The sequence below is a fragment of the Carcharhinus amblyrhynchos genome, chromosome 5 (assembly GCF_965287045.1).
Source record: "Carcharhinus amblyrhynchos chromosome 5, sCarAmb.v2.hapA, whole genome shotgun sequence".
In the NCBI taxonomy this organism is placed as follows: domain Eukaryota; kingdom Metazoa; phylum Chordata; class Chondrichthyes; order Carcharhiniformes; family Carcharhinidae; genus Carcharhinus; species Carcharhinus amblyrhynchos.
In genome coordinates, this window is record NC_137328.1 from 103,025,384 (window position 1) to 103,044,378 (window position 18,995).

At 44.4% G+C, this 18,995-nt stretch overlaps 1 protein-coding gene across 1 annotated transcript in view; it reads right to left on the bottom strand.

The window, feature by feature from the left end:
- cdk7 (cyclin-dependent kinase 7) overlaps positions 1-18,184 on the bottom strand; it is a 73,134-nt gene extending 54,950 nt beyond the window's left edge. Inside the window, exons 1-2 of the mRNA XM_080189354.1 lie at positions 18,090-18,184; positions 13,685-13,748 (exon numbers count right to left, since the gene is read on the bottom strand). Of these exons, the coding sequence (XP_080045480.1) occupies positions 13,685-13,748; positions 18,090-18,140 (115 nt within the window). The 5' untranslated portion in view covers positions 18,141-18,184. The remainder of the gene's footprint in view (positions 1-13,684; positions 13,749-18,089) is intronic.
- Between the last annotated feature and the right edge of the window lie 811 nt (positions 18,185-18,995).

An 18,995-nucleotide genomic window follows, 5' to 3' on the forward strand; every position in this document is an offset into this window, starting at 1 on the left:
CTCAAAAAAGACAGTAGGACTAGGGGGCACAGCCTCAAGATAAAGGGGAGGCGGTTTAGAACGGAGTTGAGGAGGAACTTCTTCACTCAAAGGGTGGTGAATCTCTGGAATTCTCTGCCCGTTGAAGTGGTGGAGGCTGCCTCGCTAAATATTTTTAAGAAGCGGGTTGATGGGTTCTTGATAAGAGAGGGGATTAAGGGTTATGGGGAGAGGGCGGGAAAGTGGAACTGAGCCACGACAGATCAGCCATGATCTTATTGAATGGCGGGGCAGGCTCGAAGGGCTAGATGGCCTACTCCTGCTCCTATTTCTTATGTTCTTATGAATGAACACCATACAGCATGTGTGTGCCATTTACAACTTAAGATAATGAAGCAGTCTATGTCTGCATTTAGCAAGATTTTGACAACATTCAGGTATAGGATGATTCCAAGTAATATCCATGTAACATCCATGCCACATAAGTGCCAGACAACACTAACACCAACAAAAGGGTGTCTAATAACCTCCCTTTGAAAATAGGATCACTATTATTGAATTCCCTCCCTGAGCAGAAACCGAACTGGACTCACCGCATAAACACATTGACTAAATTAATCAGCTTAAGGCTGGGAATTTTACAGCGAGTGACTCTCATCTAATCCCCAAAGCCTGTCACATGCATGACATCAGTCAGGAGCGTGATGGAATACTCTCTATTAGCACCTCCACCACTTCAACAAGCTCAACAGCATCCAGGACAATGCAGTCCTGGATCTAAAGGCTGATGGCTTGTTAGCCTTTTACAGCTACCATATAAAGGAGAGAGAGTTTTTTCACAGCTACACAAAGTCTTGCAGTGCTGTGTAGAATCTGGGCACCGCCCTCAGAACGTACTGGCCTTGGAAACAGTGCAGTGCAGATTCATCAGCGTGTTACCAAGTGTTTGCAGGATGTGCTGGACAGACTCAGCCAGTTTGGCTACATCTCCGGAGAGATAAGTTTATGTTGGTTGGAAAGATGCTGATGTTGTGGTAAAAAAAAAATCACTGTATTGATAACCAGAGGCCCAGGTTAATGCTTCGGGAACACAAGTTCAAATGTCACCATGGAATTTACTTTCAATTAATTAATAAACCTGGAATTGAAAACTGTATTAGTAATGATAATGAAACTTCCATATTATTTGATTCACTGAAATATGTCATCCTTACCTGGAGTCTGTCCTACCTATGGCTCCAGACCTATCCCAAAGTGTCTGACTATTGACTGCCCTCTGCAGTGGTCTAGCAAACCACTCAAAGCTGTATCAAGTCACCACAGAAAAGTCAATAGGAATGAAACCAGATGGACCACTGAGCATCAAACTGGACATCAAAAGTAACAAATGAGACACCAAGCCTGATCAACCCTCCTTACCAACATCTGGAGGTTCGTGCTAAAACTGTCCCACAGACAAGTGAAGCAGCAACCTGACATGTTCACCAAATCATATCTTGCAGCCAATGTCCTAGACTCCTCCATCGTCCCTGGATATGTCCTATCTCACTAGCAGGGCAGACCCACCAGAATGATGGCACAGTGATATATAGTTGGGAGGGAGTTTTACTGGAGTGCTCAGCATGAACTCTGGACCAGATGAAGCCCCAGGTCAAACAAACCTCCACCAGGTCCAGCTCAGCTGATGAATTAATACTTTATGTTGAACACCACTTGGAGGAAACACAGAGTGGTAAGGTACAGAATGTGCTCTGGGTGGACGACTTCAATGTCCATCAACTGTGGCTTGGTAGCACAACCACTGTCCAAATTGGCCAAGTGTAGAAATTGCTAGTCAGAGTCTATGGTAGATGGTAAGGAAGCCAAGAGAGGAAAACCTAATTGACCTAATTCTCATCAGTAAGCCAAACATCCTGCTTTTCTATCTCCCTCCCTTCTTGAAATGGTGCTACATTTGCAATTTTTTGATCACATGGACAAAAATCTAGAGAATTTTGAAGATCACAGCTAATGTATTTATTTCAGCAGCCACCTCTTTTCAGATCTTAGGATGCAGGCCATCAGGTCGAAGGGACTTGACAGCTTTTAGTTGTAATAATTTCCCCAATACCCCTTCCCTGGTGATCATGACTGTTGTTTCTCCCCTCCCTTTTGGCTCTTGATTTTTCAAGTATCGATAGGACTGTTCTTTGTTTCTTCTACAAAGAAGACAGACATAACATACCTGATTAACACTACCACCACTTGCTTGTTTAAGTTTATTTATTCGTGTAACAAGTAGGCTTACATTAACACTGCAATGAAGTTACTGTGAAAATCCCTTAGTTGCCACACTCCGGCGCCTGTTCGGGTACAGTGAGGGAGAATTTAGCATGGCCAATGCACCCAACCAGCACATCTTCCGGATTGTGGAAGGAAACCGGAGCACCCGAAGGAAACTCATGCAGATACAGGGAGAACGTGCAGACTCCACACAGATAGTAATCCAAGGCTGCATTTGAACCTGGGTCTCTGGCACTGTGAGGACCATATCCCTACTTTCCCATTCTATTCATGTACTTGTACAGATGTCCCTTAAACTCACTATTGTATCTGCTTCCGTTACCTCCCCAGCAGCAAGTTCCAGGCACCCATCACCCTCTATGTAAAAGACTTGCCTCGTACATCTCTTTTAAACCTTGCCCCTCGCACCTTAAACCTATGCCCCCTAGTAATTGATTCTTCCACCCTAGGAAAAAGCTTCTGACTATCTATTCTGTCCATGCCTCTCATAATCTTGTAGATTTCGATCAGGTCGCTCCTCAACTTCCGTCGTTCCAGTGAGAACAAACCAAGTTTCTCCAACCTCTCCTCATAGCTAATGCCCTCCATGCCAGGCAACATCCTGGTAAATCTCTTCTGTACCCTCTACAGAGCCTCCACATCCTTCTGGTAGTGTGGCGACCCAAATTGAATACCATATTCCAAGTACGGCCTAATTAAAGGTCTATAAAGCAGTAACATGAGTTGCCAATTTTTAAACTCAATGCCCGCCCGACGAAGGCAAGCATGCCATATGCCTTCTTGACTACCTTCTCCACCTGCATTGCCACTTTGTGAGCTGTATACCTGTACACCCAGATTCCTCTGCCTATCAATACACTTAAGGGTTCTGCCATTTACTGTATATTTCCTAACTGTATTAGACCTTCCAAAATGTATTACCTCACATTTGTCCAGACTAAACTCCATCTGCCATCTCTCTGCCCAAGTCTCCAACTGATCTATATCCTGTTGTATCATCTGGTCCTCACTGCTATCCGCAAATCCACCAACCCTTGGGTCGTCCGCAAACTTACTAATCAAACCAGTTACATTTTCTTCCAAATCATTTATATATATTACGAACAGCAAAGGTTCTAGCACTGATCCCCGAGGAATGCCACTTGTCACAGCCCTCCATTCAGAAACGCACCCTTCTACTGCTACCCTCTACCTTCTTTAACCGAGCCAGTTCTGTATCCATCTTGCCAGCTTACCTCTGATCCCACGCGACTTCACCTTCTGTACCAATCTGCCATGAGGAACCTTGTCAAAGGCCTTACTGAAGTCCATGTAGACAACATCCACTGCCCTACCCTCATCAATCATCTTCATCACTTCCTCAAAAAACTCAATCAAGTTAGTGAGACATGGCCTCCCCTTCACAAAATCATGTTGCCTCTCGCTAATACGCCCACTTATTTCCAAGCGGAAGTAAATCCTGTCTCAAAGAATTCTCTCCAATAGTTTTCCTACCACTGACGTAAGGCTCACCGGCCTGTAATTACCTGGATTATTCTTGCTACTCTTCTTAAACAATGGAATAATGTTGGCTATTCTCCAAACCTCTGGGAGCTCCCTTGTAGCCAGTGAAGATACAAAGATTTCTTTCAAGGCCTCAGCAATTTCCTCCCTTGCCTATCAGTATTCTGGAGTATATCCCATCAGGCCCTGGGGACCTGTCTACCTTAATGTTGCTCAAGAACCCCAACACCTCCTTCCTTTTAAATATTTCTGGAAATCCTGTTCTCATATCTCTAACTATGTTTTTACATCTCTAGCTAGCTTTTGCATGCACTGATTTCTCCCTCCTTTTTTTCCTCTAAAATCTGCCCAATCTTCTACCATTAATCTTTGCAGTGTTGTATGCTTTCTCTTTCAACTTGTTACTACCCTTAGCTAGCCACAGGTGGTGCTTTGCTCTCATTGTATTTCTTTCTTCAAATATAACTTTGCTAAGTGTTGTGAAAGCTCTTTAAAGGTCTGTCACTGCATCTCTACTGACTTGCCCCTTAAGTTGTTAGTTTCCCAATTCACTTAGCACCTTATATCCTTGATATTGCTTTTAGGTTTAAGGAACTAGTACAAGATTCACACTTCCCATTCTCAAGCTTAAAGAGAAATTCAATGTTATGATCACTTACCTAGAGGTAACTATTCTTGTTTCATTGTACATTACCAAGTCTAAGATAGCCTTCTCCCTAGTTGGCATTGGACTTACTGCTCTTAAAAATTGTCCTCAATACACTCTTATGAACTAATCTTTCAGTTACTTTTGTCGGTCTCTTTCATTTAACCTATACAAAGATTAAAATTGCCCATGATAATAACTGCAGCACTTTTCTTACAAGTTCCCATTTCTACTTCCTGTATACACTGCCCTACAATATAGCTACTGCTGGGAGGTCTATAAATGACTTCCAGAGCTATTTCTGATTGCTAGCCAAACTCATTCTACATCTTTATCAAGGTCAAGCCTCACTACTGCACTGTTGCCCCTAACTAACAAAGCTACCGTACCACCTTTTCCTAGCATCCAGTCCTTCCTAAATGTCAAATTTTCTTGAATAATTCAATCCCAACCATTGCTTACAACCACATCCTGAAATGGCCTCGGATCATACATATTTATTGCTATTTGTGCTATAAATTTTGTTACAAATGCTGCACATACTCAAGATACCTGGCTTTTACTCTTGTCCTTTTACCATTCTTGCAAATTCTGGCCTTGTCTGCTGGTGTAGTCTTAAGTGTGTGTCCCTTCCTGTCACACACTGGTTATCATTACCATTAAAAGTTTATTTATTAATAACAAGTAGGCTTAGATGAACAGTGCAATGAATTTACTGTGAAAATTGCCTAGTCGCCACACTCCAGCACCTGCTCAGGTACACAGAGGGAGAATTTCACATGGCCAATCCGCCCATTTTTCGGATTGTGGGAGGAAACCGGAGCACAGGAGGAAACCCACATAGACACAGGAGAACGTGCAAACTCCACACAGACAGTGACCCAAACCAGGAATTGAACGCGGGTCCCTGGTGCTGTAAGGCAGCAGTGCTAACCACTGTACCACCATATCACAACTCTGCTCTAATGCCTTGTCCTTCCTTATTCTTTAATTAACCATATCTCCCCTCACATGATCCTCCTACGCAGCCTATTTAGTTTATAGGCCCCTTTACCACATTAGGTATACCACTCACCAGAACACTGGCCTCAGCACCATTCAGGGAGAGATCTCACCATGGAACAGCTCACACTATCCCCCATAGTGGTGCTAGTGCCCCAGTAATCAAAGCCCATTTTCTCCCATACCTATCTTTGGGACACACATTCACCTCCCTAATATTATTTATCCTATGCCAATTTACTCACAGCTAAAGTAGTAATCTCGAGATTACAATTTGGTGGTTGTTTTTTAAATTTAGCCCCATCTGCTCATAATAGTCAAGAACCACCTCATTCCTAATCCTATACTATTGGTCCCTATGTGGACCACAAGAACTGGATCCTCCAGCTCCACTCCAGCCCCCAGCAGATGTCCTGAACTCTTGCAACACAGCCTTCTGGAATCTATCTCTTGGCTTCAGAGAACTATGTCCAACCCCCTGATCATGCCATCCCCCATTTACTCCATCAACTTGAATGGCTTAGTTCACCACAATGCCATGGTCAGATTGCTCAACCATCCTGCAGCATTTGCTCTCATCCATAGAAGCTACGAAAACCTCAAAGCTGTTGAGCAATTGCAAAAGCTGAGACTCCTCCACTTCCACTTTTTTAATCTCCAAACTTCCCTTGCTGGCAGTCACACTCTCCTGTCCATATCAGGGCTTAAAAGAAGACCCTCGCCTGAACAGTGTCATTGCCTTCTAAAACAAGTTGTCCAGGTAACTTACTCAGTCCCAGATGCATCTTAGCATCTGAAGCCTGGATTCCAGGTCATCAACTCCAAGCCAAAGTTGCTTGAACTGCAGACGCTTGCTACAAACATGGTTGTTGTGGGTCATAGCCATCTTTGCTGTGTTTTAAATTAATTTCAATTAATGGCTCTAGTCCTGCTTGTGGTGATATTATTTCAATGAATTTTTTACCATCAGTCTAGAGAAGATAAATAGGAGATACTTGCCAGGCAATTATCCCAACTATTTCCCTGAAATCTCACACCTCTATTTTTCTTTCCGAATGGGGGCTCTGAACCCACAAACTGAATATTTGCTAGTTGTTTTGTGTCCAATATGCTCTTCATTGCTTTGCTTTCTTTGTGCTTCTTTTTGCTCCCTCTGCTCTTGATTTAGCTGTCACTCTCTTCTCTCTTGTGCCTGTTTGGCTTGATTGACATGTCTCACTGTCTTGGCACTGCTTTGTACATGTTCTGATTTCACTGAAATTCTACTTCTCCCGTTGCTACTTTGTATTCACTTTACTCCAACTGGAAGTCTCTCTTTTGCCATGCTGCTTTGTACCTGCTCTACATTCACTGCATGTCTCTCTCTCTCTCTCTCTCCCTCCATGCCGCCTTGTACCCACTTTGCTTCCACTGGAAGTTTGTCATGCACCACTCTTGATTGTCTTCTACCTCGCTCTGCGTGGCTTCGTTCCCCCGGCACACTTGACTGTTTTCTACCTCGCTCTGCGTGGCTTCGTTCCCCCTGCACTCTCGACTGTTTTCCCTCTCGCTCTATATGATTTTGTTCCCTCTCCATTCTCGATTGTTTTCTACCTTGCTCTGCAGAGCTTTGTTTCCCCTCCACTGCTGATTGTTGTCCACTTTGTTTTAGGCTGTTTGTTACCCACTTTGCTTTTGACTATCCAGCTTGCTTTGTGCTGTTTTCTACCCTCTCTGCTCCCGAGTCACGTGGCTGCTCCTTTGCTCTGTTTTGATTCTGCCCTGTGTAAACTGAAAGGGGAGAAGGGAAGTGAGAATAACTGCCCTTGACATCAAGGCAGCATCTGAAGGTGTGATGTCAAGGTTCCCTGGTGAAATTAGTCAATGGGAAGGAAGCGTCTGCACTAGTTGGATGCATATCTAGCACAAAACAAGATGGTTGCGATTGTTAGAAGCTAACCATCTCAGTCCCAGGACAGTGCTGCAGGAGAGGCTTCAGGTAGGCCCAACTACAATTTTTAAAAATTATCCTTTGACAGGCTGCTTCATCAGTAACTTTCCTTCTGTCACAAGGTCAGAAGTGGGAATGTTCGCTGATGAATGCACAACGTTTAGCACATTCACAATTCTTCAGATTCTTGAACAGTCCATATGCAGCAAGATCTGGACAATATCCAGACTTGCTTCCCTGGAGGCCTGTTTACTAGTGGTGTGCCACAGGGATCAGTGCTGGGTCCATTGTTGTTTGTCATCCAAATCAATGATCTTGATGATAACGTGATAAATTGGATCAGCAAATTTGCTGATGAAGAAAAGATTGGAGGTGTAGTGGACAGTGAGGAAGGTTTTCAAAGCTTGCAGAGGGATTTGGACCAGCTAGAAAAATGGGCTGAAAATGGCAGATAGAGTTTAATGCAGACAAGTGTGAGGTATTGCACTTTGGAAGGACAAACCAAGGTAGAACATACATGGTAAATGGTAGGACACTGAAGAGTGTAGTAGAACAGAGGGATCTGGGAATACAGATACATAATTCCCTAAAAGTGGCATCACAGGTAGGTAGGGTCTTAAAGAGTGCTTTTGGAACATTGGCCTTTATAAATCAAAGTATTGAGTATAAGAGACTTGGATGTCTCGGGGACAGGACTGGGTACTTCAGGTGCCAGGCTTCAGGTGCTTCAGGAAGGACAGGGAGGGTGGCAGAAGGGGTGGTGGAGTGGCACTGTTGATCAGGGACAGTGTCATGGCTGCAGAGAAAGAGGATGTTGTGGAGGGACTGTCTACGGAATCTCTGTGGGTGGAAGTTACAAACAGCAAAGGGTCGAAAACTTTGCTGGGTGTATTCTATAGGCCGCCCAATAGTGACAGGGAAGTTGAAGTGCAAATAGGGAAACAGATTCTGGAGAGATGTTTTAATAACAGAGTTGTCGTGATGGGAGACTTCAATTTCCCAAACATCGACTGGAATATCCCTAGGGTAAGGGGTTTGGATGGGGAGGAGTTTGTTAGGTGTGTTCAGGAAGGTTTCCTGACACAGTATGTGGATAAGCCTACGAGGGGAGAGGCTGTACTTGACCTGGTACTGGCGAATGAACCAGGGCAGGTGATGGATCTTTCGGTAGGAGAGCATCTTGGAAATGGTGACCATAATTCTATCTCCTTCACAATTGCATTGGAACGAGATAGGATCAGGCAGGCTAGGAAGGCGTTTGTCTGGGGTAAGGGGAGATACGAAGAAGTCAGGAAGATACTTGGACAAATAAACTGGAAGGAGGCGTTCTTAGGGAAAAGTACCGAAGGAAGGTGGCAGATATTCAAGGAATGTGTGTCTGGAGCTCTGAATGACAACGTTCCGATGAGACAAGGGGGTTTTGGTAGGTCGCGGGAACCGTGGTGCACAAAGGCTGTGTTGAACCTAGTCAGGAGGAAAGGGAAGGTGTATAAGAGGTTCAGGGAATTAGGAGAGGTTAAAGATTTTGAGGAGTATAAGGACTGTAGGAAGGAACTTAAAAGGGAAATTAGGAGAGCCAGAAGGGGTCATGAGAAGACCTTGGCGGGTAAGATTAAGGAGAATCCCAAGGCCTTCTATAAATATGTGAAAGGTAAAAGGATAAGAAGAGAAGGGATAGGACCTATAAAAGGTGAGGGGGGAAAGGTTTGTGTGGAACCAGCAGAAATGGCACAGGTGCTTAACGAGTACTTCGCCTCAGTATTCACAGTGGAAGCTGATCTGGGAGATTTTGTTGTGGATTTGCAGCAGATGGAAAAGATTGAGTACGTGAATATTAAGGAGGAGGATGTGTTGGAACTTTTGAATTCTATCAAGGTAGATAGGTCGCCTGGACCAGATGGGATGTACCCCAGGATACTGTGGGAGGCGAGGGAAGAGATTGCAGAGCCCCTGGCGATGATCTTTGCGTCGTCAGTGGAGACGGGAGAGGTTCCGGAGGATTGGAGGATTGCGGATATAGTTCCTATTTTCAAGAAAGGGAACAGAGATAGCCTGGGAAATTACCGACCGGTGAGTCTGACCTCAGTAGTTGGCAAGCTGATGGAGAGGCTTCTGAGGGACAAGATTTACGAACATTTGGAGAGGTTTGACATGATCAGGAATAGTCAGCATGGATTTGTCAAGGGCAGGTCGTGCCTTACAAGCCTAGTTGAGTTCTTCGATAATGTGACTGAACACATTGACGAAGGAAGTGTCGTGGACGTAGTGTACATGGACTTCAGCAAGGCGTTTGATAAGGTCCCCCATGCAAGACTTCTTGAGAAGGTGAGAGGGCATGGGATCCAAGGGCCTTTGGCCTTGTGGATCCAGAATTGGCTTGCCTGCAGAAGGCAGAGAGTGGTTGTGGATGGGGCTTTTTCTGAATGGAGGTCAGTCACCAGCGGAGTGCCTCAAGGATCTGTTCTGGGACCCTTGTTGTTTGTCATTTTCATAAATGACCTGGATGAGGAAGTGGAGGGATGGGTAAGTAAGTTCGCTGATGACACTAAGGTCGGTGGTGTTGTGGATGGTCTGGAAGGATGGCAAAAGTTGCAGCAGGACATAGATAGGATGCAGGACTGGGCGGAGAAGTGGCAGATGGACTTCAATGCGGATAAATGTGTAGTCGTCCATTTTGGCAGAACCAACAGGATGAACGAGTACACTATTAAGGGCAGAAGTCTGAGTAGTGTTGAAGAGCAGAAGGATCTAGGGGTCCGGGTCCACAGGACTCTTAAATCGGCCTCGCAGGTGGAGGAGGTGGTCAAGAAGGCGTATGGTGTACTGGCCTTCATTAATCGAGGGATTGAGTTTAGGAGTCGGGAGGTAATGCTGCAACTTTATAAGACCCTTGTCAGGCCTCATTTAGAGTATTGTGTGCAGTTCTGGTCGCCTCACTATAGGAAAGATGTAGAAGCTATTGAGAGGGTACAGAGGAGATTTACAAGGATGTTGCCTGGACTGGGAGGCATGCCTTATGAAGTTAGGTTGAGGGAGCTGGGAGTCTTTTCCCTGGAGAGACGTAGGTTGAGAGGCGACCTGATAGAAGTTTACAAAATGTTGAGAGGAAATGTTGAGTGGTAGGAAGAATGGTAGGAAGGACTATTACTTACGTGGCGAAAAACTGCAGCAGGCGACGGTGCAGAGGGACCTCGGGGTCCTTGTGCATGAGTCGCAAAAACCCAGCCCGCAGGTGCAGCAGGTGGTCAGGAAGGCGAATGGGATGCTGGCCTTCATAGCGAGGGGGATTGAATATAAAAGTAGGGAGGTCTTGCTGCAGCTGTATAGGGCATTGGTGAGGCCGCAGCTGGAGTACTGTGTGCAGTTTTGGGTGCCGCACCTGCGCAAGGATATTTTGGCCCTGGAGGGAGTGCAGAGGAGGTTTACTAGGCTGATACCGGAGTTGAGGGGATTGAGCTATGAGGAGAGGCTGAATAAACTAGGCTTGTACTCGTTAGAGTTTAGAAGAATGAGGGGAGATCTCATTGAGACGTATAAGATGATGAATGGGATGGATAGGATAGAGGTGGAGAGACTCTTCCCGCTCAAAAAAGACAGTAGGACTAGGGGGCACAGCCTCAAGATAAAGGGGAGGCGGTTTAGAACGGAGTTGAGGAGGAACTTCTTCACTCAAAGGGTGGTGAATCTCTGGAATTCTCTGCCCGTTGAAGTGGTGGAGGCTGCCTCGCTAAATATTTTTAAGAAGCGGGTTGATGGGTTCTTGATAAGAGAGGGGATTAAGGGTTATGGGGAGAGGGCGGGAAAGTGGAACTGAGCCACAACAGATCAGCCATGATCTTATTGAATGGCGGGGCAGGCTCGAAGGGCTAGATGGCCTACTCCTGCTCCTATTTCTTATGTTCTTATGTTCTTATGAATAGATAGGGTGGACTCTCAGAGGCTATTTCCCCGGGTTGAAATGGTTGCTACGAGAGGACACAGATTTAAGGTGCAAGGAGGGAAGTTCAGAAGTGATGTTAGGGGTAAGTTTTTCACTCAGAGGGTGGTGAGTGAATGGAATCGGCTGCCGTCAGTGGTGGTGGAGGCGAACTCGCTGGGGTCTTTTAAAAGACTTCTGGATGAGTATATGGGGTTTAATGAGATTGAGGGTTATAGATAGGTCTGTAGGTTGGTAGGTGTTGATGTGATCGGCGCAACTTGTGGGTCGAAGGGCCTGTTTGTGCTGTAGTGTTCTATGTTCTATAAGAGTTGGAATGTTATGGTGAGGTTGTACAAGACATTGGTGAGACCAAATTTAGAGTATTGTGTGCAGTTTTGGTCACCTAGTTACAGGAAGGATATTAATAAGGTTGAAAGAGTACAGAGAAAGTTTACAATGATGTTGCCGGGACTTGAGAAACTGAGTTACAGATAAAGGTTGAATAGGTTAAGACTTTATTCCCTGAAGCGTAAAAGAACAAGGGGAGATTTGATAGAGGTGTATAAAATTATGATGGGTATAGATAGAGTGAATGCAAGCAAGCTTTTTCCACTGAGGTTAGGGGAGAAAAATAACTAGAGGACATGGGTTAAGGGTGAAGCAGGAAAAGTTTAAAGGGAATATTGGTGCCAGATGAAGTGGTAAACGTGGGCCCACTTTTAACATTTAGGAAAAACTTGGACAGGTACATGGATGAGAGGGGTGTGGAGGGATATGGTCCTGGTGGGGCTAGGCAGAAAAATGGTTCGGCACAGCCAAGAAGGACCAAAAGGCCTCTTTCTGTGCTGTAGTGTTCTATGGTTCTTGAGCTAATGCTAAGTAGCATTCATGCCACGCAAGTGCCAACAAGACAGAATCTAACCATCTATTTGCCCATGACATTTATTGGCATTACCAACATCCTGGGGTTACCACTGACTGCAAAATGAACTGGTTCAGCCATATAAATCTATTTTTGCAAGCGTAGCATTTAAGGCTAGAAAATGTAACAAATGCACAAGTAATCCAACCCCTGACTCCCCCAAATCTGTCCAAGTCAGGAGTATAATGGAATATCTCTATTTGCCTGGATGAGTATGGCTCCCAACACCACTCAAAAAGCTGGCATAATCCAGATCCCAGCAGTCCACTTGAATGGTACCCATCCACCACTGACCAGATGGCAGTAGTGTATACCATATACAAAATGCACTGTAGCAACTACCCAAGTCATCTTCAAAATAAATCTCCAAAGGTGTGACATCTACCACGTAGAAGGACAATAAGAACACCAGCAAGTGAAAGTTCCTCTCCAAACCATACACTACCCTGACTTGGAAATGTATTGCTAGATCAACATGTATTGCTAGATCAACATCATCATGTGTTCCTAGATCAACATGGGACTTCATTCCAAACAGCACTGTACCTATATTTCCATCAGATAGACTGCAGCATTTCAAGAAGTCAACACACCACCACCTTCTCCAGGGCAATTAGGGATGGATAACAAATGCTGGCCTTGTCAGTGACATCACATCCAGTTAAGAATAAAAGCTAAAGTGCAGCACCGGTGACCCATACAAAGTCTCACTCACTCTTACACTTAGCAACGTACCTCAGCTCGCATTTCACTAATGCCTTACAGTTCTCATCTCTGTACTCAGATCAGACCATGACCTTGCCTCTCTCTGTAACCTTCTCCAACGTTGCAACCATCTGAAAACTTAGTTCCTCGAACCTTTGGTCTTTCATGCATCCTTCCCTTGGTGGATACAGTAGCGTAGTGGTATTGTCACTGGGCTCATCATCCAGAGACCCAGGGTAATGCTCTGGGGACAAGGGTTCAAATCCCACCACAGTAGATGATGGGATAAATAATTAAAAATCTAATAATGATTATGAACCCAAAGTCTATCATTGTAAAAAAAAATCACACATGGTTCACTAATGTCCTTAAGAAAAGGAAAGTTGCCATCCGTATCTGATCTGGCTTATGTGACTCCAAATCTACAGCCATGTGGTCAACTTATAATTGCCCTCTGAAATGGCCTAGCAAGCCACTCAGCTGAAGGGCAATTAGGGATGGGCAAGAAATATTGGACCAGGTCATTAACGAATTAAAAAAATGTGTTATGGGTCTCAGCTCTGTAGTTCCTTTCCTAAACCTCAGACTTTGCATAAAATCTCTGATTTAAAATAAAACTGGCTCAGTATCAAATCTTATCCACTTGCATATTGTGAGATGTCTCAGGCCATTAGAAATGTTATTTAAATACAACAGGACCTCAAAACAGTATTCCATGGTGTAAAACCAATCAACGATGGTTTCTAACCTTTGGTAATAAATAAATAATTGAAAATGCAAATAAAATCCACTTACCATTGGGTTGAGGGATGGCTTTTCTATTTGGGAACTTAATTAACTGTTGATGTGCTTTCACAATCTAGGAAATATTGAGAGAAAAAATGATATATCTTACTAATCCTCATTAGTTCCTTACAGATATTTAAGAATCCTCTTCTTTCATTGGTAAACATTTAAAATATCATGCATTTGGAAAGTTCATCAATACATTCTCTCTGTGTCATGTGGATTGCCTCTGGGAGCTCCAGTTTCCTCCCACAATCCAAAAATGTGCGGGTTAGATGTGTGGACTGGCCATGCTAAATTGACCCTAGTGTCAGGGGATTAGCAGGGTAAATATATGGGGTTATGGAAATAGGGCCTGGGTGGGATTGTGCTCAGTGCAGACTTGATGGGCCAAATGGCCTCCTTCTGCACTGTAGGGATTCTGTGAAATAACTAGCAACGCAGCTAACTCACATGACCTAAATTTGAGATGAAGACATATTAAAATATTAATTGGTGACCAGGGTAGGCAGGAATGTTTGCTGTTTGTAGGATTCTAGACAAAGTTAGGATACAGGCAAAGGATGTTGAAAATTAATCTACAGAAGTATTATTTCAATGAGTGGTTTATCTGTGGAATGGGCTAAGGAGAAAAACGATAGAATCGGTATTGAATCAGTCAAGTGCAAATTAGATAAACTTCTTGGGAGAAAACATTTGGGATATACTGTAGTATATGAATAGTTTGGGACATGAGACGTTATGCCTGGGGATGTTATGGAGTGGATTAATTAATCGCGAATCCTTTATCGTCAATGAACAGTACCATACAAGTACCAAGGTATTCATGAACGTCCACCTTCTCAACCTTGCCCCTCCCCTGAGGTGTGATGATTCTCAGGTTAAATCGCTGCCAGTCAGCTCTCTCCATAAGTTATCTGGGACTATGTTGAGTTTACCTTTTACAAGTACCGAGACAGTCCAAATAGTTTGCTTTCTACCCTGGTTTCTCAAGTAGCAGTTCTTATGTTATAACAAACAGTTAAGTGAATTGTCGAAATAAAACTTTTCAAGTGTTATAAATGCCAAGTTACGGGGCGGGGGGGGGGGGGCATCCAGGGAAGAAGGGATGTGGGGGAAAGGGTGCCAGAGAAGTGGGAGGAGGGGGAGAAGCACCAGAGAAGAGCAGAGGGCATGGGACAAAGGCAGTGTAGGGGCATTGGGGAACAGAACATAGTTACAGAACTGGGTATTCATTTAAGATAAATTGGAGGAAGATGTTCTTCCTCAAAGGGGGTGAATCTTTGGAAATCTTTGCTCCAGGAAGCTGCAGAGGCTGAGTCCTTGAACATTTTCAAGGCTAAGATCAATAGGTTCTTAATCAGTAGGGGAATTAAGAGTTACAAAAATGAAGGGGGAAAGTAGAATTGAGTACTTGATTAGTCATGATCTTATTAAATAGCAGAGCAGGCTCAAAGGGCTACATGGCCTTCTCCTGTTGTTATTTCTTATGGTCTTATGACTCAGTTGAATGTGTTACTGACTGAATCACAGCTAACAGAAATTTGAGAGTGGTACCAGTTCTATACTGGGTAAAAAGTATGAATGGCCAATTAAGTGAATTAAACAGGTAGGATAAATAAAAATGTGAATATTAGTTTAATTTTCACCAAATAAATGTGTCATAAAAGCCCAACTTGGCTCATTTTCGTTGAGGCTGTTGCATGCAGCATATTGTTTTTGGCAGTAGGACACCTTGTTACACACTGAAACTAGTTTTCAGCCTGGCAACTAGAAAACCATAACGATTTTGTTTCCAAGTATGAAATATATTTAGCTGGAGCACAGTGGAAGTAAAGAACTTGTATTTTTGTCATGCCGTTCATGATCTCCAGCATTTTGCAGGCAATTAAATACTTTTAAAGAGCAGTCACTGTTATAATGTTGCAAACGTAGGAGCCAATTTACATACAGCAAGCTCTTACAATCGGCAGAAATTGTAACCAACTGATGCAGGTTCAAGCTAAATACTGGCTCAAATACCCAGGCGAACACTCTTTTTGAATGGAACAATGGAATTGACTGCGACAATGCGAGAGGGCAGACAGGACCTAGTTTAAAGACAGCACCTCCAACATGCAGTGCTGTATGGAAGCATCAGTTTGGATTACCTCTTCAGGCCTCAGGAATGGAGTTGGAATTCACGATCTTCTGACTGAGAGACATGAGAGCTTTTGCTGAGAGGAGCCAGAAAAGTCAAAACTAAAATAAAAGCAAAATACTGCAGATACTGGAAATCTTAAACAAAAAAATAGTGTTGGAAAATCTTCGGTATGGCAGCATCCTGATTTGTCACATGTACTGGTATCCACTGAAAAGTATTGCTTCTTGCGCACAATACAGGCAAAAGCATTCCATTCATAGAGTACCTGGGGACAGGCAGAAAGGAAAGAGGGCAGGATATAGTGTTACAGTCATAGCTAGGGTGTAGAGAAAGATCAGCTTAATATGAGGTAGGTCCATTCAAAAGTCTGATGGTAGCAGGGAAGAAGCTGTTCTCAAGTCGGTTGGCACATGTAAATGACACCTGTGGAATTCCGATGATGATGGAGCCAGACCTGCTGAGCTTTCCGGAGCATTCTGTTTTTACATCACGCCCTAATTATGAATGCCAAATCATTTAAGCCAGACTCCTATTAACTGACTACAGCTCAGCCTCCAACACTATTAGAAGGATAGGCACCAACATACCAACATCTCTTCCTCCATGATCATCATCAACACCAGTGCCCCACAAGGCTGTGTCCTCAGCCCCTTCCTCTACTCCTTTCACTCCTACACTTAGGATCACATGGTCAAATTCCACTGCAAATCAGTTTTCAAGTTCACTGATACCACCACCATAGTGGGTCAGATCTCAAACAATGACGAGACTGCATACAGGAAAGAGATAGAAAATCAGGGGAAAATGGTGCGACGACAATTATCTCTCTCTCTCAACGTTAGTGAAAGAAAGAAGGTAGTTATCGACTTCAGAAAGTGTAGTGGAGGACATGCCCCTGTCTACATCAATGACAATGAAGTGGAAATGGTCAAGAGCTTCAAGTTTGTAGGTGTCCAGACCAGCAATTTGTCCTGATCCCTCCATACTGAGCTTATAGTTAAGAAAGCCCACCTACGCCTCCACTTTCTCAGGTGGCAAATCTGGCATGTTCACTACAACTCTCGCCATTTTTTAAAGATACACGATAGAATGCATCCTTTCTGGATGTATCACAGCTTGGTATGGCTCCTGCTCTAATCAAGGCCACAAGAAACTACAAAAGGTCATGAATGTAGCCCAATCCATCACACAAAGCAGCCTCACAACCATTGACCCAGTCTACACTTCCCATTGCCTCACAAAAGCCACCAGCATAATCAAGGACCCCATGCATCCCAGACATACTCTCTTCCACTTCTTCGGTCAGGAAAAAAAAAAGCAAAATCTGAGATCACATACCAACCAACTCAAAGAACTTCTTCTCTGCTGCCATCAGACTTTCAAATGAACCTACTATACGTTATATAGATCTTTCTCTACACCGTGACTATGACGACATTCTGCAGCCTCTTCTATGTATCTATGAACAGTATGTTTAGTCTGTATAGCACACAAACAATATTCTACATTGTATTCCAATACATGTGACAATAATAAATCAAATCCTGAGCTCACTAATCTAATCTATTTTGGATATTGGATTATCAATTATGCTGTAAACAGAATAATTAGTCCCATCATGCTTATATTGCACTGATGTGGAGATGTCAGCATTGGACTGGGGTGGGCACAGTAACAAGTCTCACAACACCACGTTAGAATCTAACAGGTTTAATTGGTACCATAAGCTTTTGGAGTGCTGTTCCCCAAAGGATCAGCGCTTCAAAAGCTCGAGCTACCAAATAAAACCGTTGGAGTTTAATCTGGTGTTGTGAGACTTCTTACATTGTATTGTTCAGGCAGAAGAGGAAAACGTGCTGAACAATGTGTACAAGTCACTAGTGCCACTTCCCCAGTGTGACTCAGTCACCCACCAGCCAGTGGCACTAGTGACTTGTACACATTGTCCAGCACGACCCGGCTGCAGAAGCTGGGACTGGCTACAACAATTGTAAAATGTTCTCCACCGTTTCTTTGTAACGGGCTGGGGGGAGGGGAAGGGGGAGGGGGGGAACTGGCGGCCCAGCTGACAGACGGGACCGGATCAGTGCGGGATCGCTGGGCGATGAGCCGACAAGGACACGACCTCAAATGCTGTCCTCAGGGAGGACACAGCCGACTCTCCACAGCCGCAGCTCCTGATCAACATCTCTTGGTGAAACAAGTAGAGGAGAGGCAGGACGCAGGAGGCGGGCCCCCATCTCCGAAAGAAGCCACATTCTCCACTCTTACCTGAACCACCTTATTGCCAACCGCCATCTTACTTCCCCCGACGTTCCCCATGGCGACGCGAAGGTTGTGTACTTCCGGGTGAGAACTGGCGTGGGGTCAGGGTGCGTGTGCGTCTGATTTGGAGGGGGCGGGGTGAGAACGCCGGGTATGGTCCAATCAGGAGAAGGCAAGGGGTCATAGTGCAAATCACAGCTCCCCTCGCGAGACGGTGCCATCAATCAGAGCTGCCGCCCTGTGCAGCTGAACATGTTGGGCTCGTGTGCTTTATAATGTGGGGATGCTGGCGTTGGACTGGGGTAAACACAGTAACAAGTTTCACAGCACCAGATTAAAGTCCAACAGGTTTATTTGATTGTAAACACCACTAGCTTTTGGGGCTCTGCCCCTTCGTCAGGTGAGTGGAAAGTTTGGATCACAAACAAGAGATGTTAAGACACACACTCAGTTTATAGAATACTGATTAGAATGCGAGGCTTTACAGCTCATCAAGACTTTAAGGTGCAGACATTGTGACTGGAGATAGCATTAAGCGTAGGTTAAAGAGATGTGTATTGTTGCAGCCAGGACAATTAGTTAGATTTTGCAAGCCCAGGCAAGTCGTGGGGATTACAAATAGTGTGACACGAACCCAAGATCCTGGTTGAGGCCGTCCTCGTGTGCAGAACTTGGCTATCAGTTTCTGCTCACCGATTCTGCGTTGTCATGTGTCATGAAGGCCACTTTGGAGAATGCTTACCTGAAGATCAGAGACTGAACGCCCATAATTGCTAAAGTGCTCCCCAACAGAAGAGAACACTCTTGCCTGGTGATTGTCGAGTGGTGTTCATTCATTCGTTGTTGTAGGGTCTGCATGGTCTCCCCAGTGTACCATGCCTCAGGACATCCTTTCCTGCAGCGTATCAGGTA